General features: G+C 44.9%; 1 protein-coding gene across 1 annotated transcript in view; it reads left to right on the top strand.

Moving 5' to 3' along the window:
* The first annotated feature begins 765 nt into the window (after positions 1-765).
* Slc25a33 (solute carrier family 25 member 33) overlaps positions 766-21663 on the top strand; it is a 29424-nt gene continuing 8526 nt past the window's right edge. Inside the window, exons 1-3 of the mRNA XM_051172174.1 lie at positions 766-950; positions 12382-12561; positions 20183-20260. Of these exons, the coding sequence (XP_051028131.1) occupies positions 895-950; positions 12382-12561; positions 20183-20260 (314 nt within the window). The 5' untranslated portion in view covers positions 766-894. The remainder of the gene's footprint in view (positions 951-12381; positions 12562-20182; positions 20261-21663) is intronic.

The following is a 21663-nucleotide window of genomic DNA, read 5'->3' as shown; positions in this document are numbered from 1 at the left end:
AGGTCAGCTTGATCTACATAGAAACTTCTACATAGTGAGACCATGTCTTAAACAACAAAAATAAACACATGCCAGCCCTGGTTGCACACGTTTTTAGATGCAGCACTCAGGAAGCAGAGGCAGGCAGATCAAATGTGAGTTTGAGGCCAGCCTGGTCCACATGGCAAGTTCCAGGCTGTCCAGGGTTACACAGTAAGACCCTCTTAAAACAAAACAGATCAGCCGGGCACGAAGGCACACACCTTTAATCCCAGCACTCGGGAGGCAGAGGCAGGCGGCGGATCGCTGTGAGTTCGAGGCCAGCCTGGTCTACAAAACGAGTCCAAGACTGCCAAGGCGACACAGAGAAACCCTGTCTTGAAAACAACAACAACAAAAACCAAATCATACACATACCCATAAACCTAAACATTTGTTTGTTTATTTTTTTGTTTGTTTATTTTCAAGGTGAGGCTTGGCTCATGGGGCCTGGTTTCCAACCTCTGAGAAGGACCAAGCAAGCAGCCTGGCAGGTTTTCAGGCCGTCCACTACCAGTCCTGCGCAACTAGCCCCCCCAGGGGATGGCCCCACCCCGTGCTCGCACATTGCCACGCCCACATCCACCTGCCGTCCAATAGACACGCAGGATCCGGGCCCACACCTCCGCCGCACCGCGCCCCGTGACGTCACGGCCCAGCCTCCGCCACGTGACGGCCGTGCGCCCGGCTCTGACCAGCGGCTGGAGGGCTCCGCCGAGGCCGCTGACGGGCGGGCCGCCACGCCGCGGAGGGAGCCGGGCGCCTGGGCCTCCCGCGCGCATGGGAGCGTCAGCGGCTGCCTGAGGGAGGCCAGCGGAGCCCGAGATCTCTCGCATCCCACGAGCGGCTGCGGCGGGCCGCGGAGCCGGCGCGGCCATGGCGACGGGCACCCAGCAGAAGGAGAACACGCTGCTTCACCTCTTCGCCGGCGGGTGAGCCTCGGGCCCCAGCGGCGCTCGCCTCAGCCCCGACCTCCTCCCTCGGCGCGCCGTGGCCTCGGGAACCCGCGTTTCCCGGGGTGAAGCGAGGGCGGGCGGCCGGGGAGGGTCGGGGCTTCGCCGCGGCTGCCCACCCGGCGCGTCCGCGTTCCCATCCCCCACCCACCGACCGCCTCTCTGCCGTGTTCTCCTTTTGAACAATTTCTGGCTTGGTGTGACTGTCACCAGGGGCGAACGCGCGGAGCCCCTGTGACTCCTGCCTCCTGCGCCTCCTCCCTGGCTACGCTGCGGTCACTCGCCGCTTCGGAGATGCGGATGCTGGACATCCCGGGGTAGCGCGGGAGGCACTGCGCACGGTCAGAGAGCAGCAAGCAGGTGTCGCAGGGCAGCCGTGGCCTGTGGAGTGTGGGGGGAACGGATGCCGGCCTGCACCACGTGGGAGGGTAAATGGGAACCTCGGAAGGTATGTCCTTAAGCACCTTAAATGTTTTTCAATGGAGAAACGCATTATGGTAGGAGGATACAAGCAGGAGCTGAATCCCTCCCCCCACCACCACCTAAAATTAAGCAGAATTTTTTTTTTTTCTTTTGTCATAGCTGCCAGTGGCATGGAATCCTTGTTGGTTTTCAAACTATCTGTGGAGCTGTGGCTCTCCCTCCCCCACCCCCGGCCCGGGGTCTTGAGGAGCTCTTTGACTTAATACAACAATTTTAAGTGTAGGGTGTTTTACGTAACGCAGGATAACGCGTTCATCCCGCGTTAGTATATTCACTTGAGTACTATACCTAAAGAGTTCCTTATCCTAAAAAGTAATGGCCGAAGAACTACCCAGAAAATACCATGATGAAAGGGCCTCTGATGTCTTCCTGCTTTTACTCAAGGCAGGCAGTTACTTTCTTTCTCCAAGCAAATAGCTTTAATGGTTGAAGAATTTCCTTGTCCGGTTTATTTCTGTCACTCCTCCAGTCCACCCATCCATGGCTTCGCTGATAATTATCTTTGAGAATAACACCCAGAAAGCACTCTTAAGGGTACACCATTTTCTGTTGTCATCTCTGGGACTTTTAAGCCAAGAGAAATAAGTTTACACACTTTTTATTTTTACACTTTATTTTTTACTGAGGTGGTTTCCTACATTGTATGTGTGTATGCTGTTAACGGGAGGAGTTTTTTAGAGTGGCCTATGTAGAGACTCACTGTAGTGGATGGCCCTGTCTGGATGCATCTCCCTGTTCACCCTTCACAGTGCCCTCTGGCTGCCAAGTCCAGCCTTTCAGGTTCTGATAGAGAATACTGCGGTGGACTCATTAAGATGTAGGGAGTTTGTTAGTGCTGTGCCTGAAGCCATGGTGTTTAACAAGCTCCAGTTCTTTCATTAGCAGCTTGAGATCTTCGGGCTTGCAGATAAGAGAAGAAATGAACTTTTAAAAGGATGTTTTCAGAATTACTAATTGGATTTTGGCCTAATGCTTTTGTCCTTGTTAAGGTAGATCATGAAAGGAGTTGAGCATGAAGAGGGCACGGCCTGTAGGTTAAAGTTGTCAGCCCAGGGGTCTGTGTAACCGTTTTCCTCCATTGTTAAGCTGGCATCTTTCCAGAAAGCTAAATTCAATGGCTTTGAAAAGTAGGAGATCTTGCTTTTGAAAACTGTGTGTCTCCTTGTTTATTGAATAGTTGTTGAAGGACTGTATTCTCAAACAGATTCAATGCTATTCCTTGCTATTCTAATACAAATAATTTTTTTTTTTGAGACAAGATCTAGAACTCACAGAAATCTGTCTATGCTTCTCCCTCCCAAGTATTAGGATTAAAGATGTGTGGCACTAGGTCCTAGTGATACATAAATACTTTACTAGCTATAACAGACTTATAAATTAATATAACCAGTGAAAGTTGATTTTAGAACCTGGAAAAATAAAGACTGTACCAAAACAGCTCATAGTCTTTAATTTTCCCCCCCGCCTTGGAGAGACAAGTCCCTAGATTATTTTCAGAGGTTACTTCCAAAGATTATTTCCTGTATTAACATGTAATAGTCAGGTTTTCAGTATAACATATTACCCTTTGAGAAGAGAGCAGGAAAGGAAGAAAGGCCACCACAGGCCAACATCTAGAGGCAAGCACTTTGGAAAAGGTCCCGAGTATGTGTACATCCCAACCCAGTTTTTATACGCACTTTAAACATAAGACCGAGTTCTTTTTGTTTGTTCACTTTGCATGAGCAGGTGTAGAATTCACTATATAGCCCAGGCTGGCCTCAAACGCCCAGCAGTCCTGCCTCAGCCTTTCAGACCCTAGTATCACAAGGCGTGCGGCATGTTGCCTGGCTGGCCCTCCCTGTTCTTCACTTTGCTTTCTTCTTAGTGATACGTTGAATGTTCGTGTATTGCTGTGTACAGTCTCTCATTAGAAAGTCTGTGCCTAATATTCTTCAGTGCCGATTGTGGAGAGAACAGTGAAGGCAAATTCGGTTTCTAAAGCCAGTGGGTGGGGATCAGTGAAGATGTTGGCATAATTTATAGCAACATCCTGTGACACTGATGACATCTTTTTAATCTTTACATTTTGTTCCTTCTCCTCCACTATAAATCGTATTCTTACCTGTGGAAATACAGCTGCTGAGTCAAAATATTTTTTTTAGGTTTTATTTCATGTGTATGGTGTTTTGTTTACATGTATGTCTGTGTATCACATGCGTGCCCTGTGCCCATCAGGGCCTAGAAGAGAGCATTGGATCCCTTTGAACTGGGTTTGTAGATGGTTATGAGCTGCCATGTGGGTAATAGTAACCAGACCTGGGTCCTTTGGAAGAACAGCAAGCGCTCTTAACCACCGGGCCATCTCTCCAGCCCCAAATTGAAACTTTCTTTTTTCTTTTTTTAAGATTTATTTATTTATTATATATAGTGTATACAGCTGCATGTATGCCTCCCCACCAGAAGAGGGCACCAGATCTCATTATAGATGGTTGTGAGCCACCATGTGGTTGCTAGGAATTGAACTCATGACCTTTGGAAGAACAGACAGTGCTCTTAGCCTCTGAGCCATCTCTCTAGCCCCTGAAACATTTTTAAGGCATTTGGTCTCAACATTTTCAGAGTGCCTCTTAGTGTCTTTGCATCTTCGAGAATGGGCTTTATTCTTGGTTTTAAAAGGTATTCCTATAAGATTTCTGCTTTCTTTAGTGTTGTCAAAGCAAAGAAGGACTCAGACAATCTGAACTGGATGCCTTTGGTCTTATTCTTATGGTGTGATTTTGTGTGGTGTGTGTGTGTGTGTGTGTGTGTGTGTGTGTGTGTGTGTTTTGTCATAATAAACAGTTATATGATCTTTAAATATTTTTTAATAGGGGCCAGGAAATAACATATTGTAAAAGTAACTTTTATTTTCCAGGCTCATTTGCTGTCTGTGTGGCTTACTGCCTCCGTCTGCTAACCTAGGCCTAGTCCTGAAAACCTCTGAGACTCACTGCAGAACGAGCTCACCCTTACTTGTTCTTTCTGAGCTCTGGGCTGGTTGGTTCAACTCGGCTCAGACTCTTCTCCCAGCTGACTTATTCAATCTGGCTTCTTTCTCAATCCAGAAATGTTCTGTTTAGACTCAAACTAACTCAGCAATCTGCTCTAATCTTCTGGCTTATTCTCATTTTCTGGCTCATTCCATCTTCACCTGAGTTCTCACTCTGCAACCCATCTCTAATACGGTTCTTATAAAACTGTCTCTTCTCTCTGTAAAATTGCCTCTTTTTGGTTTTTCGAGACAGTTGCCTCTTAAGTAGCTTCTCTTTTCTCTGGAAAGTTCGGCATATCCTGTTCTGTCAAATCTTCTCTGATTGGTTACCTTTTCTGCCATTCAATTAGCCATCACTTCCAAACATGGGGGCTTCCTTCTACAAGCTAACTGTACCTTCGTTTGGGACTAAAGGTGTGTTTCACCATACTGGGACCTAAGCTTTTCTTTACCTGATACTTTATACCAGGTTGGCCTTGAACTCAGATCTGTTTGCCTCTGTCTCCTAGATTAAAGGTGTGTTGGAGCTGCCTGGAGAGATGGCTCAGTGATTGAGAGCACTGACTGCTCTTCCAGAGGACTCAGATTCAATTCCCAGCACCCAATTGGCAGCTCACAACTGTCTGTAACTCCAGTTCCAAGGGACCTGACACCCTCACATAGACATACGTACTGCAGGCAAAACACCAATACATGTAAAGTAAAAGTAAATAATTTTTTAAAGTGTGTCTTTATTCCAGCCAGATCACATAGACCTAGAAGGTCTTTGGATGTGATCTCTAGCAAAACCAGCCACGTTCTGAATTAACATTCTTCTACACATATTGGTAGATTGTGTGTTTAGTATGACTGTGGCCCTGGGTTCTTGGTTCAATCCCCAGCATGCTCCAAAGAAAGTATTTTAATGGGGAGATGGTAGATCTTTAAGGTCTGAAAATGTAGCCTATCGATATTTTCAGCATGTACTGCCTTCCCACAGATTATTGGCTGACAGGTGTAGTCTAGCACTGTCACTACCAATTTAACCCTGGTTACTTGGAAGCATTACAGAGATGGCCGTCCATTGTCTAGGGAAAGTGCAGAGACCATTCAGAACTCACCTGAGGTCTGAGGACACAGCTCACTGTAAAGCATGCGCTGGCACACACAAGTCCTAGCTGGATCCACTGAGCTACATAAACCAACCAAACAGCAACACTTGGCTTACAGAAATTTTGATGAAACAAATATAATGCAATACCTTTTGTCAGGTTATATATACTATTATGAATAAAATTGACTTTAATTTCATCTACTACATTTGTATATCTGGAAAGGTGGGGTTTGTTTTTGTTTTGTTTTAATTTGGTTGGGAAATGCCCAATAGAATGCAAATTTCTCCTCTACCCCCCCCCTTTTTTTTTTTTTTTTTTTTTGGTGGTCTCTCTGTGTTGTTGTTGTTGTTGTTACAAAGAAAAAAAATCTCAAATCATTTGATTTTTTACCAATGAAGACTCAGGTGCCGGGTGCTGTGTTAAAAACCTGGTAGCTCAGAGAGGTAGAGAAAGCACCCAGCTGACCTTCCTACTTAGCTCACATCCAGAAGGAAAAAGCCAAAACCCAAAAGCTCAAAGTTAAAACCCCCCAAAAGCCAAAGGCTTGTTAGCTCAGCTGACATCTCAAGAGGAAAAGCCAAAAGTTATTTCTTCTTCTCCACACTATCTTAAATACCATTCACCCTAAAGTCCCTCCTTTCTGTTTATTCCCTGTCAGCTGGTTACTTGCTCCACCTCTTAACCTATGGTTAACTTTATTAAATCCTGTGAACAGAAAGCTCTTGGATTAAAGCTCTGTGCTTACACTAAGCCACACCATAATCACCTGTTTAGAGTAAACAGAAAGTTCTTGGATTAAAGGTGTTTGTTAGGGCTGAACCACACCAAACAAGAAACAAGTTTTTACAATTCACAATCTCAGGGTTCACAATGGGATCAAATATCCTGCAACACTGTGTAGTACTGGCTGTCCTGGAACTCATTCTATAGACCAGGCTGGCCTTGAATTCAGGAATTCGCCTGCCTTTGCCTCCCCAGTGTGGCTTAAAGGCGTATGCCAGTACTCTACCTACCCCCCTCAACTCCCCCACCTCCAGCTAAGGATGGAAGTGTCTTGAAGGAAGGTACCATGAACTCCCTTCACTAAACCATTCTAAGTGTGGTACCAGGCAGGTTACAACTACCTGTCAGTATTAAACAATGTAGTTTGAATTGTCCTAAGGAAAGAGAAACAGTACCTTATTGCTGAATTACACATTAATATTTGCTGAGACTATATTGTATCCAGCAATGCTGATTTAGATTTCTCTTATTTGTGAAAGATAGGGGTTTTCTTTATTTGGGTTATTTTTTTTTTCCTCTTATGACATATTTATTGCAGCCAGCCATGGTGGCACATGCCTTAAATCCCCACACTCAGGGAGGCAGAGGCAGGTGGATCTCTGTGAGTTTGAAGCGAGCCTGGTCTACAAAGCAAGTCCAAGAGAGCCAAGGCTACACAGAGAGATCCTGTCTTGGAAAAAAGTGTATTTTTGTTTTATGTATGTGAGTGTTTTGCTTGCTTGAATGTATGTGCATGCCTAGTGCCCACTGAGACCAGAAGAAGATACTGAACCCCCGGAACAGGAGTCGTATAAACAGTTATGACCCGCCGTGCAGACCTGAGCCTGGGTCCTCTGCCAGAGCAAGCCACTGAGCCATCTCTCCAACCTTAGGGCTGCAGGGGTGCGATTAAAAATGTTCTTCCCAGCCGGGCGTGGTGGCACACGCCTTTAATCCCAGCACTCGGGAGGCAGAAGCAGGCGAATCGCTGTGAGTTCGAGGCCAGCCTGGTCTACAAAGTGAGTCCAGGATGGCCAAGGCTACACAGAGAGACCCTGTCTCGAAAAACCAAAAAAAAAAAAAAAAAAAAAAAATGTTCTTCCCAAATGAGATGGAATCGAGGATGTATCATCTAAAAGAGAATCTGCTACATCCAAAATTGGTTTTGCCATAGCAAAATAAATGTGCAATTTGCATAATTGACATCTCATAAGCCTGCTGTCAGATATTCAAATAAACTTGCCAGAATATTATAGTGTATGCCAAAAACAGCTAATGTTTTTCTTTTTTTCTTTTTTTGGTTTTTCGAGATAGGGTTTCTCTGTGTATCCTTGGCTGTCCTGGACTCACTATCCACCTGCCTTTGCCTCCCGAGTGCAACTAATGTTTTTCAAGTAGTGATTACAGAAGTAGCCAAGAAGATGAAAAATTATTGAATTGCTAAAGATTAGGAGGCTTGCAGAATACCTGTTGTATTATTGGTAGAGTCCATTTTGTGCCTGTGAATAGTCCATGAACATGGAAATCAATTTACCACTAGTAGGGTAGTGATTTTTATAATAAATAACACACTGGACCTGAGAGATGGCTCAGTGGGCAAAGGGCTTTCTGACAAGCCTGACAGTTTGAGTCAAACCTGGAGACCCACATAGCAGGAGAGAACTGTGAGTTTGTCTCTCTGACATCCACACATGCACAGCAATACCTACCCAGCCCTACATTAAATAAGTAAGTGTAATAAAAGTTCATGGTCCACCAAAATGGTTCTGCTGACAAAGACACTTGACACCAAACCCGACAATCTGTGTTCAATATCTGGGACCCACATGGTGGAAGGAAAGAACTGACACTCCACACACACAATAAATAAGTGTAATTTTTATTTTATTTATTTATTTTTGTTTTGTTTTTTCGAGACAGGGTTTTTCTGTGTAGCCCTGGATGTCCTAGACTTGCTTTGTAGACCAGGCTGGCCTTGAATTCACAGAAACCCACCCGCCTCTGCCTCCCCAAGTGCTAGGATTACAGGAGTGTGCGATTGCTCCCAGCTCATAAATGTAATATTTTAAAAGTAATAATTTTTTTTTGGTAAAAAGTACTTGGTTTTAGAGACTAAGGTAAGTGGGTATATGCTTAGGAAACAGCATGTTTTACATATCTAAAATTTTTTCTGGTTATTTGAAATTCTAAGGTGAAAGGTAATTTATGTACATATTTTTAAATTGTTATATAACTCTGTGATGCCCCTAAAATTAGCAGAAAGATCCACTGTATATTTTGTAGTAGTTGTTCTATCCTTAACTGGAGGAGAGGTCTTTAATCCACAGGGGAAATTAAGCAAGGACCATGTGGATATAAAAAGGTAAATGTTGGGGCTGGAGAGATGGCTCAGAGGTTAAGAGCACTGTCTGTTCCTCCAAAGGTCCTGAGTTCAATTCCCAGCAACCACATGGTAGCTCACAACCATCTATAATGAGATCTGGAGCCCTCTTCTGGTGTGTAGACAATCAACTGTATAAATAATAAATAAATCTTAAAAAAAAAAAAAAAAGAAAGAAAGAAAGAAAGGTAAATGTTAAATTTGCCTTTGTATAATAAGTACTGCTTCAGCTCTTAAAGGGAGGCTGAGAGAAGGTGGAGACACGCCCAAGATCATAGCCTCTTGTAAAAGGGAACAGGGAGTGAAGAAGACTCTCAGTCATAGTCATAGCTTCATTTATGTTCAAGAAATTAGGCAAGTGCCGGGTGTAGTGGTGCATGCCTTTTTAATCCCAGCACTCGGGAGGCAGAGGCAGACAGATCGCTGTGAGTTCGAGGCCAGCCTGGTCTACAAAGTGAGTCCAGGACAGCCAAGGCTACACAGAGAAACCATGTCTTGAAAAAAAGAAAAGAAAAGAAAGAAATTAGGCAAATAGACTTTACAGCCAAACTGTGTCTTGTGTCTTCTCCTAGACATTTCATCACTCTTCAGATACTTCCATGTTTGCTCTGAGTAGAACCTTCCAGAGAATTTTACTGGACTTTGGCATGGTAGCCAGTGCAGACTTACCCTGGGAGAGAAATTAGTGTCCGGGAAGTTTCCACAGAGCCAGTGGAAACATGAGAGCTGACTACCCTTTGAACATAGTCTGCAATAGTCAGCTTCCTACCTATGAGCTGTAAGCAACAGAAAATCTACTTTCCACTGGTTAACTCTTGGAGCAAACGCTCCACAGTCACTGTGGCCCTGACGGCTCTGCCTCCCAGTGATACCTGCTTGTCCCCTTACCTGTATGCAGTTCCTCTGTCTCCACCATTCAGTAGGTCTTGAGTTTCAGTAAATGGAACTAGTTTAGTGACACACCTATTTCTAAACCAGTCATTGCTCTAAGGGCATTTATGTGACTATCTTGGGCCAAATCACATGCTCTTCTCTGAACAGACACTGTTGTGGAATAGATGGTATCATGTTAATGGGCTTAGGTGAGTCAGAGTTAAAACTAGAAATGGCCTTGATCCCACTCATACTGTATGGCTAACGGTCTGGTTAGAACAGAGGCCCAAATGCTGGGGTGCTGCCAGCAGTGCCACCCTGTTTACACTGCCTCCAAGACAGTCCATTTTACTGGTCTAGAGTAGAGTTTTCCAGCTTTGGCAGGATGATTAGCTGTTCTGTCCTCTACATTTTAGAACGTTTAGCAGCATACCGGCTTGCTAATCACAGCATCACTAAAACCACCAAGGAGCAAGCCTAGAATAGTGGCCTCAGACTCTGGTCACATGACCTGAAAATAAAGTTCTCTTGTATTTATCCGTATGTTGGCGTATGTGTGTGAAGGTCAACTTTTTTGTAAAGACAGAGTCTCATAGAACCTGGGGCTCATTTAATTTGACTACATGGGCTGGCCAGTAAGCTCTGTGGGTCCACCTGTCTCTACCTCCCTGTTACTATGGTTACTTGTGAGGCAAATGTTTTACATCCTGGGCCATCTGCCCCGCCCCCCCATAATATATGCACACAAAATGTAAATTAAGTTGTAAAAATTTTTTTAAACAAATTTCTCTCTGTAGTTTCTTTTAAAATTTTTATTTGTGAGTCAAATGATGGTAGCACACATCTTTAATACTAGCACTTGGGAGGCAGAGGCAGGTGAATCTCAGTTCAAAGCCAGCCTAGTCTAAGAGTGAGTTCCAGAACAACCAGAGCTACACAGAGAAATCCTGTCTCGAAAGACCAAAAAAAGAAAAATTAAAATTAAAATTTGTGTCTGTGTGTCTGTGTGTCTGTGTGTCTGTGTGTGTCAAGTGTGTGGATACCTGTAGAGACCTGAAAAGAGTATCAGATTCTCTGGAGCTGATGTAGCCAGTTATGAACTGCTGGATGTGGGTGTTGGGAACCGAAGTTTGGTTCTCTGGAAGAAAGGTATGAGCTCTTGGCCACCAAGTCATCTCTCCACTCTCTATTTTCTGTCTTCACGCCGTTGTCTCTTTAGAAACACATCTCAATATATGGTACTTCACTCAAGACAATGGTTCTCAACCTATGGGTTGTGACCCTTTGGTGGTTGGAGAGAGCCCTTTTACAGGGGCCACATACCAGATATCCTGCATATTAGATGTTTACATTCTGAATTTTTTAGACTTATTATTTATTTTATGTATGTGAGTGCTCCATTTTGCACGTACACCTGCAGGCCGGAAGAGGGCATCAGATCTCATTATAGATGGCGTGAGCCGCTATGTGGTTGCCAGGAATTGAGCTCAGGACTTCCAGAAGAGCAGACAGTGCTTTTAACCTCTGAGCCATCTCTTTAGCCCCTAACACATTACGATTCTTTTTTAAAAAGATTTTATTTATTTATTTTATGTGAGTGCTCCATCTGCATATACACCTGTATGCCAGAAGAGGGCATCAGATTCTAGTATAGATGGTTATAAGCCACCAGGTGGTTGCTGGGAATTGAACTCAGGACCTCTGGAAGAGCGGTTAGTGCTCTTAACCACTGAGCTATCTCTCCAGCCCATAAATGTACTTTTAAAAAAATTAAGGCTTTCTCTGTGTATTATCAATTGAATAATCCTTGGCTGAGAAATTACCATTTGTGAACTGATTTGGTCCTGATGCCATAGATGCAACGGTGAGTAAGACCCCAGGACCCAGCTTGGAGTTGCTCTGATGTAGGGCCATGTTTTCCAAAGAGGAAAGCCCCTAGCTGTACGGGCGGTGACCTTAGGTGGCACGTGGCATCATTTGTTGTAGCTAGCCCATCCAGCATGGTTTTGTAGACAGGGTTATGTAAGAGAAGGTAGAAATAGGTAGTTTAGGGTGAACAAGTGAGCTGTCTTGAAGAAAGGTGTTAATCTGGGTATGGTTGTGTGCACTCCCGTGATCCAGCTGCTCAGGAGGCTGGGGCAGGAGAGTTGCAAGCTGGGCCATTTAGTGAGACCTTGTCTTGAAATAAAATACAAAGGCCTGAGAGTGTATCTTAGAGCATCTGCTTGGCATGAGCCTGGGCTCAATTCTTATACCAAAAAGAAAATTCTTTAAAAAGTAGTTCAGAAGTTTCTTGCTATCAACCCCTTGTGAAGGGCAGAACTGAAGTGATTGTCTTAGAGGAGTGACTAGGAGAGACAGTGACCAGGACAACACAGTGCATGCCCGTCAGTCATGACGGATGGAAATAGGATTCCACAGTTGAAAAAAGATGTAATGTTGAGTAGTGTCCATGTTAGGTCTGTGTTGTGATAAACAGATATTCAAAACGGCTGCACCGTCTGAATATCCAGCTTGCATGTGCAGATATTGTTGTGCTTTCTAGACTATTCACGGCAAGTCTCATGGAGAGACTGCATGAGCATCCACCTGGGAATTGGCTGAGTACCGTGTAGAGATGCAGAGGGACACGGCGTTGCGCTGGTGGGTCATTGTGAAGTGGTTCTCTGCAGTTCTGGAACCTTAGCTAATATTTTTAACTTTCTTGTAAGTTGTATGAAATGAGTTCAGATGATCTGTTCTAAAGAGGAAGAGGCTGATAGATGCGTGTTGCCTTCTGATCCTGTTGTGGTTTCTCTTCTGTAGGTGCGGGGGCACAGTTGGTGCTATTTTCACATGTCCACTAGAAGTCATTAAAACAAGATTGCAGTCTTCGAGACTAGCTCTTCGGACAGTATATTATCCTCAGGTTCATCTGGGGACCATTAGTGGAGCTGGAGTGGTGAGACCAACGTCTGTGACACCTGGACTCTTACAGGTTCTGAAGTAAGTGCCGTCCATCCTATTCACATAGCGTCTCCTGTCACTCGCCTGTTTACTTTATACACTTTTCGTCCAAATACAATAATGAGGAATGGGATGGTGTGCCATAGCATACAGGTGGAGGGCAGGGCTCCCGGGGTCAGGCTCCGTGACAGACGTCCTAATCCACTGAGCCATCGTGCTGGTCAGATGTTTGGAGAAATTGCAGCCCAGGAGGATCAGGTTTTCAGTTTTAATGCTGAGGAAGGGAATGAAGTCCCAAAAACAGGTGGTTGGTGATAGACCAGAGGCCAGGGTATGCGGAGGAAGCACAGATCTCAGTGAAGACAAACAGCCCCGCTCCAGCAGACCAGCTCCAGGGACAGTGAAGAGCAGAGGAGAGAAAGCATTGGTGGGTCCCTGATAGGGAGGATTGAGCAGGTGGTAGACGGCTGGTTAAAGGAAGCCAGCCGCTGGGGACAGCTGTCGAGCCAGATGTTGAGAGGTTGAGGAGCAGAGGGAAAAAGGAAGTACTAGATCCAGGCATATACAGCACAAAACTGAAGGGTTTTGTGTGTGTGTGTGTGTGTGTGTGTGTGTGTGTGTGTGTGTGTGTGTGTTTTGTTTTTAGTTTCTGGATTTTTGTTTTGTTTTGTTCTTCGAGACCGGGTTTAGCCTTGGGAAATTTATGATTAAACTTTCCCAAGTATTGTTTAAGAAATAATAATCAAGTTATGCTGACCATTGCTTGGAAATTGATTGATTTTTGATGTATACTTTATTGTAGGTTATACATAACTGTTTGTATTTCTTTGTTAGACTGTTTTCTTGCTTTGTTGATTTTTAAACGCCCTATTGATTGTAAAAGATGAGAAAGATCATGCTGTAATCTGTAATGAAAAAAATTAAACTTCACTTTAAGTAAAATACAGGGGTTGGCCCAAGAAGAACAGCAAGTAAGTGACAGACACAGAAAAATAAGGTTAACAGCAAGCGAGAAGAGAGACAGAAATGTAAGAGAGAGCAAGCGAGACAGAGAGACAGACAGTGAGCATGTGAGAGAGACAGTTCTTCTGGGCTTTAAGTTTTAAGCCGGGTGGTGATGGCGCACACCTTTAATCCCAGCACTTGGGAGGCAGAGGCAGGTGGATCGCTGTGAGTTTGAGGCCAGCATGGTCTACAAAGTGAGTCCAGGACAGCCAAGGCTACACAGAGAAACACTATCTTGAAAAACCAAAAGGAGAGAGAGAGGGAAAAAAAAATTTTTTTTAACTTACTCCCAGTCCCAAACCAACAGGTGTTATGTAAGCCTAGGCTAAGTGCCAAGGGGTCCTCTATTGTAAAATATCTGTAAAGTGTGACGTTCCAAGCCCAGTGTCTATTGCTCTCAAAGCAGATTCCAAAGAAACTTTTCTACAGTATCTAGCGAGGTACTGTTATGTCAAGGTCCTAACTTTTTTTCATGCAGTTTCTGCTTGGCTGCTCACAATCAGAGCAAAAAAATAAATAAAGCTCTTATCATTGTCTCAAGCCTTTGGACAGATGCCTTCCTTCAACATTGTGGGAAAAAGTTTTCCCTGTGAGGGTTTCACTAGGGCTGAGATATAAGGAGAAAGAATTTTAGGAGAAAAGGCAGATTTTTAGACAAAATTACACCTGGACCATATGTAATATTTAAGGGCAGTGGTGATCAGCCGGAGATCTTTGGAACTTTGTCAAGCAAAGCCTCTACGACTTATCCTCATGTCTGTGACAAAACAGGATCCAAGGTCCTCAGTGGCTGAAAGAATACTTCCTGCTTGGTGTCAGGTGACACCTTTTGAGATGTCATTGTGAGTGAGATGGAGGCAGGTCATCAGGCCACTTCCCCAGCATTCAGAAGGAACTGCTCCACACAGGCTTGCCACCCTCCATTTGTGACCCTCCATTAGAAACCACTATCCAAAAGCTGTATCTACCAACAGGACAGAGCCTGTAAGGTAAATGGAAATGTTTCTCTTCTGCGAGTTTTATGGAGTGTGTCTCCTCCTCCTCCTCTAAGTTCCCACTGCCGGAGCCCCACCTGCAGTAGTTATTCGTTACAGTGGAAGCCAAAGGGAAAGGGCACTTTGTCACTGAAACTTCAAGAACACTTCCACACCACACAAAAGCCAGTGCTTCACCACAGACCTGCAGCAGTGGTTGGCTATACAGTCAGTGGCTGTGATGAATATCCATTTACACTCTGTTCATGTCAAAATGGAAACCATGGAATTAAGTCAGTTCTTGAGTTAATGATGCTGCCCATGTTAGAAAGGCTCTGTGCAGTTGTCTTGTTTGTCTAAGCTCTAGTTCTTAGCCTGTTATGTAAGTCTTTAGGATTCTCCTGCAGCCTGGGCTGTCCCCAATGGCTTTCAGGTTTTAAAAAGATTCTATTGATTTTTCACAGCAGCCTTAATGGATTAGTGTCTGGGCCAGGCATGGTGCCGCACACCTTTAATCCCAGCACTTGGGAGGCAGAGGAGGTGGATTGCTGTGAGTTTGAGGCCAGCCTGGTCTAGAGTCCAGGCTACACAGAGAAACCCTGTCTCAAAATATAAATAAGCAAAAAGAGGATTAGCTTAGTGTCTGGACCTGAGTTCCTCTCATCTTAGAGAGAAGGCATGCAGATTAGCAGTTGTAGGTGCCCAGGGTCATGTTTAGTGCCCAGCCCCTTATTTCTAGGAAAGCTTGAAGCAGCTAAGAGCAAGTTAAGCCAAAAGCAGATGAGCCCAGATCATGGCTGGCCTGCATGCAGCCTCTTTCAGGTCCTATGTGGAGACGTAGGTGGTGCTGGCACAGAGACGCCAAGACCAGGGCCTCAGCCCTTTCATTGTTGCTGCTGCTGCATTGTTGTTGCTGTTAACCTCAGAGAGAGGTAACCTTACCTCTTCCTGCTGTGGCAGGGTCCTAGGAGTCCCTCAGTGATATCTGTCCCCAGTTGTCTCTTTTAGTCATCTGTGAGTGATGGGGTTTCTCACATCCACCCTCTGCTGCCCTGTGGACAACATGAATGTTTTCCACTCATCCCCAACAAAATGGGTACAAGCCGGAACTCTCTGCCCTGCTGGGCCCAGAGCCTGCTTGCTTAAAGCAGCTTCATCCTTGCAGCTACAGTTCTGCGACCTTGGAGCCATTCTGGAGACTTCTCTCAACCCACAGTAAATCCTGTCAGCTCTGCTTCCAAAGTATATAGGAACCTAGTGCTGTCCTGATGAAGGCTACAGTGCTGTGTCGTGTTAGTGTTAGGCTAAGGTTCTCATCCTAGCTGCCCTGGCCTGAGATGTAGCTATCCACCGTCTTCACTCTGCTCACATGCCTCATCCAAGCAGGAGCCTCAGCCCACAGCCATCCCTGGGGCCTGCGGCTTGTCACTCAGCAGTCCTGTGACCATACCATTCCCTCCAGCCTCCTGGTTCCTTTAGAGGCGCAGGAATGGGCACTGTGGTACTTACCTTTAATCTCAGCACTCAGGAGGTAGACTCTGAGTTTGAAGCCAGGCTGATCTACATATAAAGTTCCAGGGCAGCCAGGACTACACAGTGAGACACTGTCTCAAAAATAAATTATAAAGGCACAGGAACATAGCTAGCACAAGTTTCTCTTGTGCCTTCAGACATTATCTGTGTGGCTGTGACACCTTTTCAGGAATCTCCTGCAGTGACCCAGTTATTAAACTGAGCCACTACCACCCCTTAGCCACAGCACCTCCCTCCATCTGCCAGCAGTGCTGCTTGCTTATGTACATGGTCTTCTGTCTCCTCACTCGCACTGCACCCTTGAATGTGGGAAGTGTGTGTTCTGATTAATAGTGTCCCCAAGCTCCTTAAAATGTTGTGTGTGACGGGAGAAGCACTCAGAACTAACTGAGCAGGTCAGTAAAAGTCGTGTTCAGGGCTTACCAGCCTCCCACCATGTAGACACATTACCTTGCTATCACTAGTGAATGCTTTCCTGAGCTTGTTTGTTTGTTGTTTATTTGTTTCAAGATAGGGTTTTTTCCTGTGTAGCCTTGGCTGTCCTGGACTCACTTTGTAGACCAGGCTGGCCTAGAACTCACAAAGTTCCTCCTGCCTCTGCCTCCCGAGTGCTGGGATTATAGGTGTGCACTACCAGCTCAGTTCTTTCCTGGCCCTTTTTTTTTTTTTTTCCACTTTACATCCCAATCATAGCCCCCCCCCCCTCCCTTATCTCTTCCTGGCCCCCTCTTCCCTCCCTCTTCCCCTCATGCCCTTCCCCTAGTTCTCAGAGACAGGAGCCTTTTTCCCCTATCAGCTGACTCCAGTCTACCAAGTCTCACCAGGACTGCCAGCATTCTCTTCCTCTGTGGCCTAGTAAGGCACCCTGCCAAGCCGAAGTGATCAAAGAGCAGGCAACAGAGTCCATGGCAGGGAGAGCCCCTGCTCCCCTTACTAGGAGCTGCCTATCGGCTACATCTGAGCAGGGGCCTAGGTTTCCTGTGCTTTTTAAGGTATGGTTTACAGCAGAGATTCTTTGTATGGTAAGTTCCAATCCCCATGTGAAGAAAGTACATCCTCAGCCTATGAAAATGTACTTGTGTAAGCCAAGTGTAGGGTGATGCTGTACCAGGGCTGTCTGTGAAAAAGACAGTAAGCAAGGATAAGCCCCAGACCTTATCTGTACTGCGAGGCCCATCCTGGGTTCTGCTCTGAATTCTAGGAGACACTGTGTTTATCAAAAGCCCAGATGAAGCTGGGCAGTAGTGGCACAAACTCAGGAGGCAGAAATACAGTAGTGACAGAAATGAAACCAACAAGAACTTCTTCCTGTCTAAGCACAACCATCAAAGCTATTTGCTTAGAAAAAGAAACTGCCTTCCATGAGTAAAAGTCCAAAGACAGCCTGGTGGTGGTGGTGCATACAGGTAGGGCTCTGAGTTCTAGGCCAGCCAGGGCTATACAGAGAAACTCTGTCTCAAAAAACAAACAAACACACAAAAAGTTATGTGTTTTATGCTGTATATGTGCATGCATATGGAGGTTACAACACAATTTTTTTACAACAGGCAATTTTTAAAAATAATGTTTTGTCAGGTATCTCTTTTTGAAAAAGTATGCTTTTTAAATGAACATTTGAGTTACTAAGGTATCTTATTTTATTTTTTAAGGTCTTTAAAATTTTTTAATAATAATTTATTATTAAATATAATTAAATAAAAATATTATTAAATAATAACATAAGTGTAGATGGCCAAGTCTTTTGAAGGTGGAGGTATAGGCTGTTGTGAAGTGAGCTGTCTGACGCAGCTGCTGGGAACCAAACTTTGGACTTCTGCAAGAGCAGCGAGTGACTGTTACCCTGAGCCGTCTCTCCAGCTCCTTCCTTCCTTCCTTCCTTCTTTCTTTCTTTTTCTTTTTCTTTTTTTAAATAATTTATTTTATTTTATTTTATGTGCATTAGTGTGAAGGTGTCAGATCCCTTAGAACTGGAGTTACAGACAATTATGAACTGCCATGTGGGTGCTGGGAAATGAACCCGGGTCCTTTGGAAGAGCAGACAGTGCTCTTAACCACTGAGCCATCTCTCCAGCCCCTCCAGCTCCTTCTTTCAATCTGAAATGTAAAGTCCATATCAGTTAGCTAGTCCATATCTTTCAAAAACTACCTTGTTCTGATAGATACTTTGATGAGACACTTGCCTCTCCTAGTCATGTGTGTCCAGAGAAGACTGATTGTGTCACACGCCTTTCTAATAGGAAAGCTTGCATGCCTGTGGGAGAGAGAGAGCCTGGATCCTACAGTGGTCTTTCAAAACTTTGTGCCATGCATGCACAGTGGGAACTTGATTGTTCAGAAGAGTTTATAAACACCCAGATAGGGCAGAAGTTCAGCTTATGTAACAGGTTTGACTTGTTGCCACTGTTAAATGCGTAGCTATGGAGACTGTCTGTCTTCCGCTCTTAAAAGGCGCAAGTCACTTGAGGACACAACGCTCCCTGCTGCATTATGCATGAGGGCTCCCAGCTTTCTGGAGCCAGAGGTTCCCTCACCCTTCTTAAATAGCTTCTAGGCTGCACAGTGCTCATTACTGGAGACCAGTTAAAGTCTACACTTAAAAGACTGTCGGGTAGAGCCACATTTGAATCCTTAGTCCTTGCAATGCCATAAAATGCAAGTCACCTCAAGGTGCTACTGGAGACATGTTTTGTTCAAGGAGTTCGCCTTTTGGAAACAGTCTTCTTTGAGGAAGATAACAGAAGTAAAGTGTTTTCATTGAAAACATTAAGTTGTATATGATATGAGCCAGGTGGTTTATTTTTGGCCTTGTGACTCTTATGAAACTCTCACAAATTTCATTTTAAAGCATTGTGTTCATAGAAGCCTAATAACTGTTTGCTGTAACCTTTGATTTTTATAACTTTACATGCTATAAAATTAGTCTCAGTTTTTATGACCCTTAGTAAGATTTTTTTGTTGCTTGTATTTTATTATTTATTGTTTATTTATTTTTGGATTTTGAGACGGGGTCTCTCTGTGTAACCCTGGCTGTCCTGGACTTGATTTATAGACCAGGCTGGCCTCGAACCCACAGAGCCCTGCCTGCCCCTGCCTCCCAAGTGCTGGGATTAAAGGTGTACACCTCCACCACCCAGCCCAAAAGTACGTTTTAAAAAAGACATCTTCACCAGGCGGTGGTAGTGCGTGCCTTTAATCCCAGCACTTGGGAGGCAGGCAGATCTCTGTAATTTTGAGGCCAGCCTGCTCTACAGAGCTAATTCCAGGTAGCCAGAACTACACCGAGAAATCTTGTCTCTAAAAACCAAGACAAAAAAGGCATTTCATCCATTCAATATGAGGTATTACACACATGTAATCCTAGCACTTAGGAGGCTGAAGGAGGAGAAACCAGCCTTGGCTGCACAGTGAGGCAGTCTCCAGAAACAATATAAAATCATAAATTCACAATAATATAGTGGGGCCCAGGTTGCAGGCGAAGCAGAACTGAGAGCTGAGCTAGGGCCTCCATGTGTGCGGTCAGTGCTCTCTGTGCCGCTGGCCTGCATCGTCACCACTCTTCTTTTTGTACTTATGTTTTGAGCTGGAGGCTTGCCGCCCTAAAGTCACTGTGTAGTCTAGACAGGCTTTGAACATGTGATCTTTCTGTCTCAGCCTCCACAGGAAATGAGATTCCAGACTGAAGTGCGTGCAAGTAACTGAGAAACAGGATCAGAGATGTCCTAGGACAGTATTTCTTGAGATTTACTCTTTGTAACACTCCTGTCTGATTATACAGCCTTCGGGTTTTATATTCTACAGAGGGAAGTGAGAGACTAGGGCTCCTTAACAGTCTGTTCCTTCAAGGAGACGCTGGAAAGGTTGGCTTCAATTACCCAGATAGGCCTAGCTCGGAGGTCTTGGTTTTGTTTTGAGTCTCATGTAGCCTAGGCTGGCCTCAGACTCTTTGTAGCCAAGGATGACGCTGAACTTCTAATCTTCCTGCTCCCACCTCCCGAGGGCTGTGATTACAGGTGTGTGCCACCACACCCTGTTTATTGCTGAGGATCAACTAGGGCTTCCTGTACACTAGGTAAGCCCTCACCTAGCCAGCCACATCTGCAGCTTCCAGGGAGAGTCTAAAGCTATGTCTTTTTCTAATTCTTATTCAGGTCAATCCTGGAAAAGGAGGGACCAAAGTCACTTTTTAGAGGCTTGGGTCCAAATTTGGTTGGAGTTGCACCATCAAGGTAAGCACTTAACTGTTGCATGAGCTCATCAAGATCAGCATGCGGCCCTGGGTCTGTTCTTGCCCAAGAGGGACACTGTTGAATGGCTGTTTGTCTTTCCTGTATTAAAATTGCCTAAACATGTCTGACATGTAGAAACAGTGGTGACCTTGAGTGGTTCTTAGTATGTGAATAGGGGGCTCTGTTATTTTAAGTGGGAAAATTAACCTTTTGTCAGCACTCAAATCTCTCTGAGTTTCTTTCCTTGAGTGTGGTGTGCAGTCAGTCCCTGGGTGTAGACATGCTGGGTGTTGTGGCCTGCACAGATCCATATCAGAATCTGCCTTCTCAGCAGGACGTCCAGGTGACCCATAGGAACATTAGGCTGAAGGAATTACAAAGGCTTTACTTTCTATAACATTTTATCCTTGGTTTTTACATTTTCTTTAAAGACTTCATAGAACTGCACTATCCTAGCACACTAAGCTACTGCTCACTTTGTTTGTTTGTTTGTTTTTCGAGGCAGGGTTTTCTATGTATCCATGGCTTGGCTGTCCTGGACTTGCTTTGTTGTAAACCAGGCAGTCCTCGAACTCACAGCAATCTGCCTCCCTGAGTGTTGGGATTAGAGGCGTGCACCACCATGCCTAGCGTTGTTCTCCTTTTTTTTTTTTTTCTTTTTAAGACAGGGTTTCTCTGTGTAGCCTTGGCTGTCCTGGACTCACTTTGTTGACCAGGCTGGCCTCGAACTCACAGCGATCCACCTGCTCTGCCTCCTGAGTGCTGGAATTACAGGCGTGCACTACCATGCCCGGCGCTGCTCTCCTTTTTAATTAGTTCAAATACTGACCGCTTTTGAAGTACTCATCATCCATGCCTAGCTAGTGTCTTGGTATTACAGAACGTTCCTGGGCAGTGCTAATAGAGGGGACTGTGTGTGTAAAAGGAACAAGTAGCAGTACGTGTCGTGGGCCAAAGTCCTAACGATGGAGCTTAAAGCTCTAGTTAACCTTTTCTATTTTAGAAGCTGGCAGTGTTTTATTCCATAAAGTCAGAGTGTGTGCTTGTTTGTTGAGACCAAACAGGGCTGCAAAAAGCATGAACAGGATCAAAAGGTATACATCAAAAGATCTTGTGTTTCAGACTTACCAAGGGAGGACAGAGAAACAGGAAAATAAGTGACTGGCTCACATCAGGTTACTCTCGTAGAAGGATGAAAGTGAGGGAACTGGCCCCTTTGGGAAATCTGGTGCTTTTCTCTAATCCTGGTTTCTTGGAAGGCCAGATAACTTGACTCGGTAACAGGAACTGGAACTTCAGCACAAGTGATTACTCCCCTCACCCTCCTTTTTGTCCTTTCTGTTGGGATCTGTTGCCACCGCTTAGTCCAAACCAGTGGCTTCCTGGGACCCTGTTCAACAGTC

This window comes from Acomys russatus, chromosome 29, assembly GCF_903995435.1.
Source record: "Acomys russatus chromosome 29, mAcoRus1.1, whole genome shotgun sequence".
Classification (NCBI taxonomy): Eukaryota; Metazoa; Chordata; class Mammalia; order Rodentia; family Muridae; genus Acomys; species Acomys russatus.
The sequence above is the reverse complement of the archived record's forward strand: the minus strand, read 5'-3'. Positions and strand labels throughout refer to the sequence as shown.